At 38.0% G+C, this 14,974-nt stretch overlaps 2 protein-coding genes across 5 annotated transcripts; one reads left to right on the top strand and one right to left on the bottom strand.

Moving 5' to 3' along the window:
- Nucleotides 1–679: 679 nt before the first annotated feature.
- Nucleotides 680–5,408, bottom strand: LOC138203788 (Fc receptor-like protein 5). Its single transcript, XM_069158785.1, has 10 exons — nucleotides 5,185–5,408; nucleotides 4,323–4,592; nucleotides 3,910–4,188; nucleotides 3,414–3,719; nucleotides 2,840–3,103; nucleotides 2,085–2,330; nucleotides 1,699–1,818; nucleotides 1,556–1,571; nucleotides 1,366–1,454; nucleotides 680–935 (listed from the first exon to the last, which is right to left on the bottom strand). Exons 1-10 carry the CDS (start codon nucleotides 5,378–5,380, stop codon nucleotides 928–930), a joined length of 1,794 nt encoding a protein of 597 aa, XP_069014886.1. The 5' UTR covers nucleotides 5,381–5,408; the 3' UTR covers nucleotides 680–927.
- A 244-nt stretch (nucleotides 5,409–5,652) lies between these two features.
- Nucleotides 5,653–12,900, top strand: LOC138203837 (E3 SUMO-protein ligase ZBED1-like). Of its 4 annotated transcripts, none has more exons than XM_069158834.1 (5): nucleotides 5,653–5,797; nucleotides 6,367–6,467; nucleotides 9,230–10,260; nucleotides 10,373–10,512; nucleotides 11,400–12,900. In XM_069158834.1, exons 3-5 carry the CDS (start codon nucleotides 10,197–10,199, stop codon nucleotides 11,448–11,450), a joined length of 255 nt encoding a protein of 84 aa, XP_069014935.1. In that variant the 5' UTR covers nucleotides 5,653–5,797; nucleotides 6,367–6,467; nucleotides 9,230–10,196; the 3' UTR covers nucleotides 11,451–12,900. The 4 variants fall into 4 exon arrangements, with proteins under 4 accessions (XP_069014935.1, XP_069014934.1, XP_069014933.1 ...); XM_069158833.1 differs by having other exon boundaries at nucleotides 11,162–12,900; XM_069158832.1 differs by having other exon boundaries at nucleotides 10,373–11,062; nucleotides 11,162–12,900.
- Nucleotides 12,901–14,974: the final 2,074 nt, after the last annotated feature.

Genomic DNA, 14,974 nt, shown 5'->3' with positions numbered 1-14,974 from the left:
TTATATATTTCATTCAATTTGAAATGAGAGATGTTTCTTTTTTTTCTAAAGTCGGTGATGTACTCACAGAATAATCCCAGCTCACAGAGCAAAGTGTGCCCCATCCTCACATCCAGTCCAGATACTTCTGAGAAATTCTTTGTCCTTAGAGTGAAGCTGCAGCATTACAGAAACCCAGAAATGTTTGGAAACACAAGTTATATTTCATCTATTGTAGGTGATGTTGTTGTTTTCTTTCAACTTGTTTCAACCTCCTTCCTTTTTCACAGAACTAACAACTAAACAGGGTTTGACCACCGTCTGCTTTGACTTCCTCTCCCAGCAATGATAAAACATATTTGACAGATTCTCATGTAATGGTTTGTGCCTGGTCTCCCTGAAGACAAGCAGCATGAACATAACAATATCAAAGGTCATCTATTGACAAGAGACCTCCAACATCAGAACATTTCAAAAATCAGCAAAAACTAAACCAAAAGTAAAAATAATATTAGTCGTAAAAATGAGTCTGAAAAAGTCTGTAAAAGATTTTTTAAAAAGATTACAAAGGTCTGAAGTCAAATGAATGAAAAAATACTGACAACTTACTGCAAGAAAAGAAAACAACTTTATTGATGCTCCAAATTTTTTTTTTTTAAATACAAAAAATAATGTTTAATATACATTAAATACTTTATCATAACAGGATATGTGGTTTGTTAACAGATTGTGCGAAACTGAAAAAGATGCTGACTTACAGTATAAAAGCTCAATTAACTGTTGCCTTTTGGAATAAATGCAGATCATGAATAACACGTACATCATAAACAGGAGATTAAAATCATGATACATTCCTTTCATGTATGTACACTGTAAATAATCTGCTATTGAATTGTATGTACTTTTGATTTTGTCATCCATCCGTCGGTTCCGTTGATACAGATCTCTTTATTGATCTGGAGGAAAAGCAAAGAATGAAAGGATGCAGGATTTTTCAACAATTAAAGGTGATTTATGAGAATTTACTTCCATTTGTAACACATTCATTATAGAAGTCAGCTTTGGCAAATCCCTAAAATATGTTTTGAGGTCATTCCACATCTCTGTAGGATTAAAGTCTGGGCTAATAAAATATTTATAATTTAGATGATAACGTGAATATATTCCAAGAAACTTTTACACATAAAGGCTCCACCCACCTCAAATTGCAACTTCATATATTACACAATTTTCATCTTCAGGGCTTTTGATTGATTCATAGATAGAAACATCACCTACAGAATAAAATCAAGCCGAAGTTTGCTTAACAATTCATTTAAAATCAGATAAACACGTGGAAATGTTATGATTACAGTTTACAACATGTCAGAATAAAAGTAGACTTACCGTGGAGAAGAGCAGCGTATGTGTTGTGTTGAGCTTCATCCTGGTTGGTCATGTGGTCTGTAGCAGAGCTCTGACTTGTGCTCTGAGACCTGGTGGGCCAAAAACATTTAGTGAGTACAGTAGATTTAATAAGAAACACAGGATGTGATTCTGATGTGTTGAAAATGAGAAAAGTAAGCATGATACCGACCTGACAAAACATGAATCTGTGAAAAAGACAATTGCTGTTACATCATTTTTTTTTAAGTGCAAAGTACATGTATAGTAATCAGAATGTCTTTGAATATTTAGAGTGTAATCAATTTAATTATGAGAAGGAAAAGTTTGACTTACCCTTTGACTGTTTGTAGCAACAAAACAGCAGCAGAAGAATAATCAGTGAAATTCCACAAAGCAGCCCAACAATCAACAGAACATGGAACAGAGATGAAGAGCTTTCAGCTCTGGAAACGACTGTAATAAAAAGAAAAACATTTTTAATGCATGAGTATAGTATCGCCAGCAGAATCTACTAAAGGAATTTTCTAAATACTACTGTTGCAAATAATATTAAAATTAATATATTTATTTATTTATTTTGCAGGGACAATGCACACCAATCAACAGCAAAACTGTAAGTGAGCCAGAGTTAGCCAGAGAGGCTAATTTTCATCTGCTGTCCCGGCCAGATGTTTGAAGGCAGCCAAAAATTACAAAATGTTAAAAAACTGATTACTCACATTTTACCGCCATCCAACTCTGTGGTGATTCTTTTCCAGAGTATTGACACTTGTAGAAGCCTTCATCAGTCGTTGACACAGCAGAGATGTTAATCTGACCTCTGGGGTCATTTTGGATGATTGTGTCATTTTTATAAAAAATAACATTAGAAAGAACATTTTCTGTCCTCAACTTGCAGTCAAGAATAACAGATGATCCCTCAGTTGCAGGATGGACAGGGCTCACCAGGATAATATCATCATCACCTGTAAAACCATCAGACAATATGAACACTTATTTTGAGGTCAGCTTGTTTTGCCTATTGACATAAAAGCTTCAATACAAATCGCAATGAAGCCAAACTTTTGTGCAGAATTTGACAAATCACAACCAGCAAATGTCATTGTAGATGTTAATGTTGATGAAAAAGGTTGCACTGTACTAATTCATATGTGAACAGAGTACAGCTTTTAAGGAATGCTTATTGTTTAGAGGAATTTTGAGGCAACAATGCAGTAGCTAAGGAGCCAAGTTAAAACTAGATAACTATACAGCTACTGAAAGAAAAGGGTTTATGGTTTTTGATATGAAAACATCAGTTAATACTATTTTCCCATGTTCAATGCTGATGATGAAGAAAAGCTTTTCATTTCTAAGATAAACTTGAACTACTTAAACTGAATCTACAGGACACAGAATAATATTTACCATCTTGAAATTCCCAAACATGAAATGCAAATGTTGAAATAATTCATGAATAAAATGAAAAACTCACGCTGTCCTGTGATGTTGACTGCGTTGCTGAAGGCTGATCCAGACTCACACCAGTACACGGCAGTACTGAACAATATCTCATGAACATTACATGTTGATCCTTTCATTGTGCCCCAGAAAGAACAGTATGACAGTGAGCTGGTATCATTAAACCTCCTCACTCTCCACTCAGCAGAGTTTCCCTCACAGGTCAGTGAAACAGAGTCAGAGGTAAAGTGTTGTGCTCTGTCAGGATTCACTGTGAGAGACGCTGATGGATTAAAATCTGAAAAACAAAACCAGGATGGTGGGTCAAACCAAATGAAAATTATCATATTTAATATGAATATTTTTTTACCCCCTAAACAGAAATAAGTCGTTTTTGTGCCTAACCCTGACCAAACAGCGATTGTGTCACATCTAAACCAAACCATGATCCTCTCACACGGCACCTTGTGTGTCTGTATGAGATGTGAATGGCTTTGATAAAAAGTCATTATTTGATTCCTTGAGAAAGAGAAAGCGTTGCGTTTGCTGAAGGAAGACTAGAAAAGACCAACGTGAATGGAACACATCAAACAAAAATGCAAACTGACCTCCAGACCAGACAAACTTAGGATTGCTGTAAACAGTGTGATATTCTGGATTTCCTCTTCCAGCTCTGCACAAATATCCTGCTGTGTCTCTCTGTCCATGAACAATGTAGGAATCTTGTGCCGTCCCGTCGATGCTACCAGGCAGCAGCTCTTTGATGTAGGAACCAAACTTGTCTGAAATATCAGGAAGAGCTTTGTACCAGTAGAACCTCCATCCTGCAGACGGATGTTGAACCACACAGCTCAGAGTTACTGAGGCTCCAGGACTCAGCCATGATGGAGACACAGTGAGGACGGACAGGGGTCCTGTTGGAAAGATGAAGACATGTTACTGAGTATTGATGGCAGATTACAAGTAACATTTGTATCCTGTATAGTTGCAGTATTTCTTTATCTATAAATGTTTGATCTCAATATATAAATGTAAAGTTGTACGATATATCATACAGTTTTAAATAAATGAGAGTCATGACTGGTAAAATATGATGTGACTTACTTTCCAATATCATCAAACTGAAGGAATCACTCCACTCTGTTGAAGAATACGAATCATCTCTGAGACGTCTCCTACAGTCGTAGTCTCCGCTGATGGATTCAGAAGCTCTGAATTTCCAGTATTTCTTGTTTTCATGGTGTACAACCGACCGGGCTCTTCTCCACTCATACACCCACTCAGTGGATTCACCTCCTGAGACTTCACATGTAAGAGTGATCATCTCACCACTGAATGTCGGGGACCAGTAGGGTTGTTGTCTTAAAACAGGCTTGTTGAGAACTGTTTCCACCACATATACACAGTTGGGACACAAACAAAAACATGAAATCAACAGAGAAAGTTCCATATTGCAGGTTTCATTTTTAATTCAAATGGTAATCACAAATGTATTCAAACAAAATGACTGAACTCACAGGTTATGTGAATGGTGACTTCATTACTTCTATAAGTGTTGAAATTTGGGTTTCCTCTTACTCCTCTGCAACGGTAGATGCCTCCTTGTGATACACTGATAACTTTGTTCTGTCCATCATTTGTTGAGAGATGAACTTCATTGGTGTCTGAGGTTCGTCTGAACCACTCGTATTTCCAGCCATCAGATCTCTCCACAGAACAAGTCAGTCTCACAGTGTCTCCCACTGATATGGTTGTTGTGCCTGGTGTCAGTGTTGGCTTTGGTCTTCCTATTATTGGGGGAAAAAAACAGAATAAAAATAGATTATTACAGTTGATGGGTTGAAAAAAAATAACAAAATTGTATGTTTTCATATTACGGCTGCAACCTTCCACTTGTCGTAAAATTCCTTTCTAAATTCTACATTTTCAAATTTGACAAAAGAAATTGCACTTACACTTTATTAATTAATAGTTATTTTCACTGCAGAGAAAAGATGTTTTAAACCACCGTTGATTTGTGTCCATTTCAACATGGTGTCAAAGCTAAAGTAATTATTGACTAAGTAACTATTAACTAAAAGATTATTGGCCTTTGCAGAGGTCTTCACTCTCAGATTACTCTTCTTGTTACTTCTGCAAAAGATGATATTTTACACCAAAACACACATGTAGTGATTCTGGATTACAATCTTTGAGCTTTCTAGCAACTTCTGAGAGAAAAGTATCAGGAACAGTAAAGTGTTTCAATTAAAGTTTCACCGTATTTAAAAGATGCTTACACAACAAGATGAATTAAATGTATACGGTATTACATATACTTTGAATAGGGATCATAAATTCCTGCTGTCATGTCATAGTGATAAAACACTGAGGACTTACCTGATACAGTTAAAGATAGGACATTACTGCACTTTGGATCATGTGAGCTCCTCTTACGACCACAGCACTGATAGTTACCACTGTCGTAAGTTGAACTAATTGGAAGTGGGTACGTTTTATGTGAGTTGTAGGGAATAAATTCCTTGTCATCCTTTTTGATTTTGTATTCCCAGTCAGTGACTTCTCCTTCCTTCATGTCACATATGAACGTAACAGACTCGCCGGTAAAAAAAAAAGTGGACCAGTCAGGGTCAGAGGTCAACACAGCATCTAGAACCCAACACAAACATATTCAGTATAAAACACGACACAGTTAGCAACGGAAAACACTTTTACACACTCTGTGTAACCCACGTTAGTTTTACCAGCAACTAAAGGGTTAACTCAAACATGCAGTACCGACGTGCGCTCTCGTGCACGTCGGGAGATCAAAACCGTCTCCCGGGAGACGACCCTTTACGTCTCCAAGGAAACAGCAGCGTCATGATCTACACCAGGAAGAATCTCATTTGGTTGATTTCTGCTCGATGCTTCTGAGGATGTTTATTTATTTGATCGTTAACCAGACCGACTCCGAAGGAAGAAGTTTCTTTAAGTCTGAGAAGAATCTCCGGTGAGTGACGGATGCGTTGCTAACAGTTATCCGTTGGTGTAGAGCTACAAAGGAGGACAGTTGTAACAGTTGTTAGTTGGGCTAAAGATACCGATCAGGAGAGAGGAGAACAATAACCAGTAGGAGATAAATATTAATTTGTTGATGGATATTATTTTTACGTGGTCGATATCTGTGATTGTGGAGCTGCATGTACGTGACGGGGCTATCTAAGCGCTAGCTAAGCGCTGAGGGGTTAATGCGTCGGGAGCTGTTGAACCGAGCGGGAACGATGACGTCATGTTCTTGTTTTTAGTGCCAGAAGTAAACGGTCAGATTGAGAACAGCTGTTGAGTGTGTTGCTTAGTAACGGTGGACGGTTAAATAATGTCTGTTAGGTATAAGTGATAGATGTCACTGAGACATGAGTACATGTGTGTGTGAAATATGTTGCTATGTTAATATTGACCATAGTGAATATTTTATATATATATGTGTGTAATACTATTTTACTGGTCATTTACTGTTCCACCAACAATAGAGTTTATAAATTACAGTACTGACATCATATTCAATTCTGCTGTATGCAGATTGTTTTTTCTGGATGGATCTGTGATGGAGACAGCGATCCCCAGAAACCTCCACAGAGCGCTGGAGCTGAGTGACCCTGTGACCCCTGATCATCTTCGCTGTGAGTGAAGCTGCATTTGGTCTTCTTGGGTTCTCCTGCCGGAGCACCGACGAGCAAAAGATTGAGATCAGAGTTAGTCTGAGAGCCTCCAGACGTACACTACCGGGTAGTAGACTGAAAGACAAGAGACTGAAACTGACTGACTGTGAGAGAAATACTGGTATTGAGGTTATTATTTGAATTTGTTAGTTTTCTTTTATGTTGTTCTCTTGATTTTCTGTGTGTGTTAATAACTATAATAAATTGCAGTTCAGTTCCTTGTTTTAAACTGCAAACATTTGCCGTGTTTCATTCACTCCCAGAGCGACCTAAAGACAGTCCTGAACTTAACACAGGAAATCTGGTGTGTAAAATGGACTACATATGCAAGGCACAATCAGTGTAGATACATACAATGAAAAAGACAGATGACCAAAAAGAAAGCAGAAAGAGGAAGTACTGAAGCGATTAATAGTTAATGAATAAATAAAAAGAAATAAAAGAAAGAGAAAAGTGGAAACTGTATAATTACCTTCAGCGTGTCCATTGAAGGGGAATGTACAGAGCACTGCAAGACAGGTCAAAACTTCAGATATTATCAAACTAAAGCAAATGACCAAATATTTAATTAACAAGTAACATTTGGAGTTTTACCAATGTTAGTTAACATGTAAACATGAATATGTTAAATTAATCAAATCTTTGAGATGCATTAAAACAGTCCTCTACTCTCATCTGACCAAAGTTATTAATAAAATGGTGAATCTGTTCTCTTTTCTATTCACATATTTAGAAAAAGGAACAAGTGACTGATAGCCTGTTGCTCTCACTGAAACCTTTTCATCAATCCGTACGATTTAAACAGAAAAAGTCGGTGATGTACTCACAGAATAATCCCAGCTCACAGAGCAAAGTGTGCCCCATCCTCACATCCAGTCCAGATACTTCTGAGAAATTCTCTGTCCTTAGAGTGAAGCTGCAGCATTACAGAAACCCAGAAATGTTCGGAAACAGAAGTTACATTTCATATATTTTGGGTGACTTTCTTTTTTTTTTTTTTTTTTTCCAAACTTCTTCAGCTTGTTTCTGCTTCCTTCCTTTTTCACACACCTAAAACAACTGAACAGAGTTTGACCACAGCCTGCTATGACTTCCTCTCACAGCACTGGTGAAACATATTCGACACATTCTCACGCAAATGTTTGTGCCTGTTCTCTGATAAAGCAATAGACTGAAAACTACAACCTACAAGTCGTTTTCCAACATTTATAAAACATAAGACAACTGAAGACAAGCAGAGTGAACATAACAATGTCAACAAGTCATCTCCTGCCAAGAGAACCTACATTGAACTGTCGTCTTATCAGCTTTTCATTCCCATGTAAAGCACTTTGAATTTCCCTAACCTGTATGAAACATAAGTGCAGGAAATTTAAACAACTGGGGAAATTCAAAATATAATTTTAATGATTTTTTTTTTAATGCATTTTAAACTCAGGAATAACTCTTCAAAGGACATAAAGTTCATGTGTTTGAGCTTTAGTCAGGCCTTACTTACATTTTTGTTGTCTTTGCTTCCTCCTGGTCTGCTTCTTATGTTTGGTGGGAGCATCAGCACCTTTATAGAGCCCATTAAAGCATTAAGGTAAATACTTTTGAAAATGCAAGGACAGATTCAAAGGTTTATGTTTTGGTCCTTTATGTCCCAACTGCTGCTGACAGTGACACTCACTGAGAATAAGACATTTCAGTTTCCAGCCATTATATGATCATCTGGTAGGCTACTGCTGGCTTGCAAAGGGTCAGTGACTTTTGATGCTACTGTAAAGGTAGCAGCATAAATTCATTAAAGGTTTGAAATATGCTGTTCAATAAATACATTGCCACCGAGAATGAGTAAAGTACACTAATAACAGAGGTGTCACACTCACTGACACACTCACTGGTAATCGTGCACTTTCTGATCCAACAGTGAAACTTTCATCTGAAAATATGTTCATTCTGAGTTGAGCTTCACTAAAGTGTTCCATTACCCGAACACAGAATCTTTTTACGTCTCCACCTGATGGCAAAATTGTGGTTTTGATCTTGGTCATGACTTCACCAACAGGAAGTGATTGAGCTTGAGCAAAGCGGAAATCGTGACATTAATAGAAATGAGGGTGAAGAGAGTATGAATAATAATCCTAAAAATAAGAATTAAAATAACAATAAAAAAGAATATAAATAAAAACAAACATGAGCATGAAAAAATTGTATGAAAAAAAAATCTGTAAAAGATTTATAAAAAAAATAAAAATAAAAGATTAAAAGGTCTGAAGTCTAACAAATAAATGAAAAAAAAAAATACTGACACCTTAGTACAAAAAAAAAAAAACGACGTTTTTTTAAACTACAAAAAATTATGTTTAATGTACATAAAATGCTTTATCATAACAGGATAAGCGTTGCTGCAGGACTTCCTCTCCTGTGAACACAGAGATGATTCTTGTAACCACTTTTGTGCTACGATGAAAATAAGAAGCCGCAGGAACATCTGAGTTAAGGTTTCCACAAATACAAAGAATATCATTGTATTATAGCTTTTATTAATCCGCTGATGTAAACTGTTAATGCATATAGAAAAAATATCAAATCAACAGAATTACAACCCATGACATGATCTTATCTGTCCTTCAGAAACTTATTAGAGAATAACAACTACAGGTGATTGCAGACTTTGCTTACCTTGTTTTTTTCTTGCCTTTGCTTTTATTGTGGCGGGTGACCCGTGGATACATCAGACTCCTCTGAAACAGAAGCCAGATGTCAGGATCCATTCATCCAGCAGACAAGATACACTGTACAGATGTTGGATGAATGAACTGAAGAAATGTGGGACGCTCTTGTCTCACTACATTACTAGATATTGAAATAAACATAAAAATACACAGAAATGAATTGATGTCCCCACACTGACTCTTTATGTTATGAGGTGCGGCAGGATCGGACCCAAATGCAAACACAAAAACGAGTTCAGGTACAGAACAGACTTTATTTTCTGGTGGAGGATGAGTCCGAGGCAGGCTGGCAAGCTGGATAGTAGTGATGTTACGAGGTGTGCCGACGCTTCGAAGCGTGTGTCGAGTAACGGAGGGGGCGTTTCCTCGAAGCGTGTGTCGAGGCTTGCTTCATTTAGAGGAGGAGCCAAAAATGATGACGTCCGAAGCCTCGCTGCCCGGCTGTACCACGTGACTGCTTCGGGAAGTGGTTCAGGTGTTGCCGGGAGGTTTGACGGCAATATAAACCCCTCAGGCTCCTTTCAAAATGTGGGTTGTTGGTGGAGAGTTGCGGTCAGTTGAGAGTTTGGATAGTTTGGAGAATTTAGAGAGAGAGATAGTTTGGAGATTTAGGAGAGAGAGAGAGAGAGAGAGAGAGAGAGATAGTTTGGATAGCGTTTATATAGTTGGGAGAGTTTAGAGAGAGAGAGATAGTTTGGAGAAGTTAGAGAGAGAGATAGTTTGGAGATTTAGGAAAGTGAGGAGAGAAGGATAGGTGATAAGATGGAGCCAGCTAGGAAGAGGATGATTTCCCCTGTGTGGGAACACTTTGATTTAATAACTCCTAATAAGGTAAGCTAAATCTAACTCTATTTCAGACACATTAGGTTTGCTTATCAAGAACTGTATTTTTCACAGTTTCTTATTTTATTCAAAGGTGAGGTGTTTATTGTGCTCCAAGGAGTTGGGGTACAATAATAACACCTCATCCATGCTGAGGCATTACCGTGCCTTGCATGAGAATAAGGAGGAAACTGGAGCTTCACCCAGCCAAGGTAAGTCATTACAATATTTCAAATACACCATCACAATTTATCCCTGTTCACTTTTGTTTATTGTGCAAATAAAGACAGGTAACAGACACTGTATTTATTCTCTTTTAACCAGCCACCAGAAAAGAAGAGCTGGATGAAGCCCTCGTCTCCATGATAGTGAAGGACACACAGCCCTTCAGTATTGTGGATGATGTTGGATTCAGGGCATTTGTGTCCAAACTGGATCCTAATTATGTCCTCCCTACAAGGCAGGTATGTATGGGTGCATGCATGAAACAGATGAGTACTTTATTGTGTCTCACAGTTCAGCACTATATATTTTTTCTTTGAGGCTCTGAAGGCCATGGTGGAGGCCAAGTATGAGTCAGCTAAGGAGAAGGCTAAGGCTAAAGTGGAAAAGGTGGCTGCTGTTAGCCTTACTTCGGACATGTGGACATCCATCAATATGGATGCCTACCTGGCTGTAACATGCCATTTTGTGGGTGAGAAAACCACACTCAGTTCAGTGCTGTTAGGAGTGCAGGCATTCCCCCAATCACACACTGCTGAAAATATAGCTCGTGTGAAAGCCTCCCTGATGGAGGAATGGGGAATCGCCAATAAGGTGACATGTATGGTCACTGATGGTGCTCCCAATATGGTTGCCTGTGTGAGAGAGCTGAAGCTTCGGCACCATACTTGCATTGCACACACACTGAATCTGATCGTGAAGAAGGCACTTGACCAGCAGCCTGTGCTCTCTGGCATCCGGGCCAAAGCACGGAAGTTGGTTGGCTTCTTTAGAAGCAGCACCACTGCTAAGGTATGCTCTTTCCCTTTATTTCAATTTCTAATAACGCTAATAGTTTGTCTGTGTTCCTACTGCAGTGATTTAATGGCCTACTCATCTGTATCTTTAAAGGAGAAGCTTACACAAGTGCAACTTCATCTGGGGATGGCAAACATGAAGCTCATACAAGAAGTGGAGACCAGATGGAGCAGCACATATTTGATGCTGCAACGTTTGGTGGCGCAAAGGGAGCCAGTAGGAGCAGCGTTAGCTGGGTTACAACATGACATCCCCTTCCTAACATCAGAAGAGTTCAACATTGTTGGAGGGTGCCTTTCTTTGCTGTCTCCCTTCTATGATGCCACCGTAGAGCTGTCGGCAGAGGAAAATGTGTCTGCCTCCAAAGTTGTCCCCCTCGTGAAGATGCTGGAGCACACCCTTCAGGAGGAAATAACAAAGCCGGCACCTGCAGCAGCGTTGGAAATGGGAGACCATCTCATCAGGCAACTCCGGGAGAAGCTGTACACTTTGCAGTCGATGAGCATCGTGTCTCTTGCTACCCTCCTGGACCCCCGATTTAAAGCAATAGGATTTTTCAGCCAAACAAAAGCCACCGAAGCAATCAAACGACTGACCTCCAAGTGTGCCACCATTATACGGTCAACACAAAGCAGAGAGGAAATCCCCCAGGCTTCCACCTCTCATGATGTCATGATATTTCATTCAATTTGGAATAAGAGATGTTTTTTCCAAAGATTTTGAGTTTAATAAAAGAGTATGTGACAAATTGATGATCATCTGCATCTATTGAAAAGATTGACTGCACCATTTCAGGTGATTTCAGGATGTTTCCATTGATTCATATCCTCAGTTAAACAAAGACAAAATACCATTATACCAAATAAATATCAGCTTTGTTTGTTCCCCTTATTTTTGGTTCATTTGTTGAAAGCGTAAAGACGTGGATAACAGATGAGCAAAGACAGGGAATCTTAAACATTTTAAAATATTGATTGGAACAATAATATTTTCGGACTCTTTCTGTCGAGTCGAAGTGGAGTCAATGGAAAATCAGGTCTAACTTTTCATTTTTTGTGCACGTGGTCGAGTTGTTTGTTGGTTGTTCAACTTATTTAAAAGCAACAGCAACACAAACAACAACAAAAACACTCAACATGTTTGGGAGTACAAATAACTGCTGTTGATAATAAATAAGATGTTGAGATACTTCCAGAAGTGGCTCCAGTATGTTCCGGGTTGAGCTGCGTTGTCGCCGCGGGTGTTTTTGTTGATGTCAACATTATGTTTTGTTTGAGCAGAGGAGAGAAACCACACGTTGTTTACACAAATATTCCTGGTTATGTTTATCTCGACTGATATTTCCGTTTCAAGAAGTGGATAGGGGGATGTCGGATTTCTAACTTTCACTGTGGCAGGAAATGACGTTTAACGCCAGACGGACAACCCGTGACGTCAACCGACGCAGCCGCGAGAGTGCGTGTTGGACGTAAAAGCGAATTTCGGATTTCTTTATGAAGACATATCAAATCCAGCAAAACGTTGAGGAACAGAATGAACAACACACTGATGGACGAAGTGTGTCAGGAGAGGAGATCTGGGAGACCAACATGTTAACAGGGTTAGACAGGGATCCGGACACTTTAGCTGTGGTCTCTTTTGTTTGTTGGTATTTAGTCTTGTTTGCGAGTTTATTCTGGGTCAGAATCTGTGGAGGCTATGATTTTGTAAAGCCAACCTGAGACACTGTATGTTACAGTATATTGTGCAAAATAAATATACGTTAATTTACATGCAATTCCCAAATTTGCAGCAGAAACTGTACAACACAAAATATGATATAAAACAAGTCATTGACGGACTACTTTTGAAAATTGTTGTGCCTCTTTGTTTTGTATAAGAAGACATGGAGAAGATGGGGGGGGGGGGGACATGTTTTCTATTTCATGATCTGTAAGAGTGAAAACCTAAGAGTAACACAATTCAGTGTTTAGGCATATCGCTGAGATGGAAATATACTGGGAACAAATCACACTGAGCATACAAGAGCAGAGACACGTTGTACATAAATAAGACAAATACCCAGAAATCATCCAAGACTTGGATGTGCAAAGGATTTGATAGTTTGCACCTCTGGTGACATCTAGTGGTATAAAGTAGCTCACCAAGGTAACTTATTACTGGAACACTGGAACATCACCTCTTCTAAGATGATCAGATGAATCCTCCAAAAAGGTAAGTTTTGAAAAGTGATGCAGAACAAAACCTTTCTGAAATACTTTATATATTTCATTTAAATTTGAAATGAGAGATGTTTCTTTTTTTTCTAAAGTCGGTGATGTACTCACAGAATAATCCCAGCTCACAGAGCAAAGTGTGCCCCATCCTCACATCCAGTCCAGATACTTCTGAGAAATTCTTTGTCCTTAGAGTGAAGCTGCAGCATTACAGAAACCCAGAAACGTTTGGAAACAGAAGTTATATTTCATCTATTGTAGGTGATGTTGTTGTTTTCTTTCAACTTGTTTCTTTTTTCACAGAACTAACAACTAAACAGGGTTTGACCACCGTCTGCTTTGACTTCCTCTCCCAGCAATGATAAAACATATTTGACAGATTCTCATGTAATGGTTTGTGCCTGGTCTCCCTGAAGACAAGCAGCGTGAACATAACAATATCAAAGGTCATCTATTGACAAGAGACCTCCAACATCAGAACATTTCAAAAATCAGCAAAAACAAAACCCAAAGTAAAAATAATAGTCATCGTAAAAATAAGTATGAAAAAGTCTGTAAAAGATTAAAAAAAAGAGATTAAAAGGTCTGAAGACAAATGAATGAAAAAAATACTGACAACTTACTGCAAGAAAAGAAAAAAACTTTATAGATACTCCAAAAAAAAAAAAAATTTAAATTAAAAAAATAAAGGTTAATATACATAAAATACGTTATCATAACAGGATAAGCTGTTTGTTAACAGATTGCGCAAAAATGAAAAAGATGCTGACTTACAGTATAAAAGCTCAATTGCCTTTTGGAATAAATGCAGATCATGAACAACACGTACATCATAAACAGGAGATTAAAATCATGATACATTTCTTTCATTTATGTACACTGTAAATAATCTGCTATTGAATTGTATGTACTTTTGATTTTGTCATCCATCCGTCAGTTCCGTTGACACAGATCTCTTTATTGATCTGGAGGAAAAGCAAAGAATGAAAAGATGCAGGGTTTTTCAACAATTAAAGGTGATTTATGAGAATTTACTTCCATTTGTAACACATTCATTGTAGAAGTCAGCTTTGGCAAATCCCTAAAATATCTTTTGAGGTAATTCCATATCTCTGTTGGATTAAAGTCTGGGCTAATAAAATATTTATAATTTAGATGATAATGTGAATATATTCTAAGAAACTTTTATACATAAAGGCTCCACCCACCTCAAATTGCAACTTCATGTATTGCACCATTTTCCTCTTCTTCAGGGCTTTTGATTGATTCATAGATAGAAACATCACCTACAGAGTAAAATCAATGTGACTTGAAAACACTTTGGCATGGGGAAACAATGTGAATGTTTTATGCTGTTTTTGAGCTTCTCTCGCTGAGGTAAGGCTGTTTTTGAAACATTATGTGTCCTGCAAAATTGTCCACACAATGTGACTTAAAAACACTTTGGCCAGGTAGTGTATCCCATTAGCCATAGTTCTGAGTAGGAAACTTCTTAATAAACACTTAGTTTAAGCCGTGGCACTGTAATGCAGTTTTATGTTGTTTTTGAGCTTCTCTCGCTGAGATAAGGCTGTTTTTGAAACATTGTGTTTCCTGTGAAATTGTCCACACAAAGTGAATTGAAACCACTTTGGCCATGTAGTGTATCCCATTTGCCAAAGTTCTGAGTATGAAACTTGTTTGTAAACAC

This window comes from Embiotoca jacksoni, unplaced genomic scaffold (genome assembly GCF_022577435.1).
Source record: "Embiotoca jacksoni isolate LCO1_2020_lvr unplaced genomic scaffold, fEmbJac1.0.p SCAF_24, whole genome shotgun sequence".
NCBI lineage: Eukaryota > Metazoa > Chordata > Actinopteri > Embiotocidae > Embiotoca > Embiotoca jacksoni.
This window is presented reverse-complemented; position numbering and strand designations above follow the sequence as displayed.

Excerpts from the sequence above, each read along its gene's own strand:
- LOC138203788 (XM_069158785.1), bottom strand. The coding sequence starts at position 5,380 with ATGAAGGAAGGAGAAGTCACTGACTGGGAATACAAAATCAAAAAGGAT. Across the intron at positions 4,189-4,322 it reads AGTCACCATTCACATAACCT|TTCTCAACAAGCCTGTTTTA; the intron begins GTGAGTTCAGTC and ends TGGTGGAAACAG. Across the intron at positions 2,331-2,839 it reads AGTCAACATCACAGGACAGC|GTGATGATGATATTATCCTG; the intron begins GTGAGTTTTTCA and ends ATGGTTTTACAG.
- LOC138203837 (XM_069158832.1), top strand. The coding sequence starts at position 10,604 with ATGGTGGAGGCCAAGTATGAGTCAGCTAAGGAGAAGGCTAAGGCTAAA. Across the intron at positions 11,063-11,161 it reads GAAGCAGCACCACTGCTAAG|GAGAAGCTTACACAAGTGCA; the intron begins GTATGCTCTTTC and ends GTATCTTTAAAG.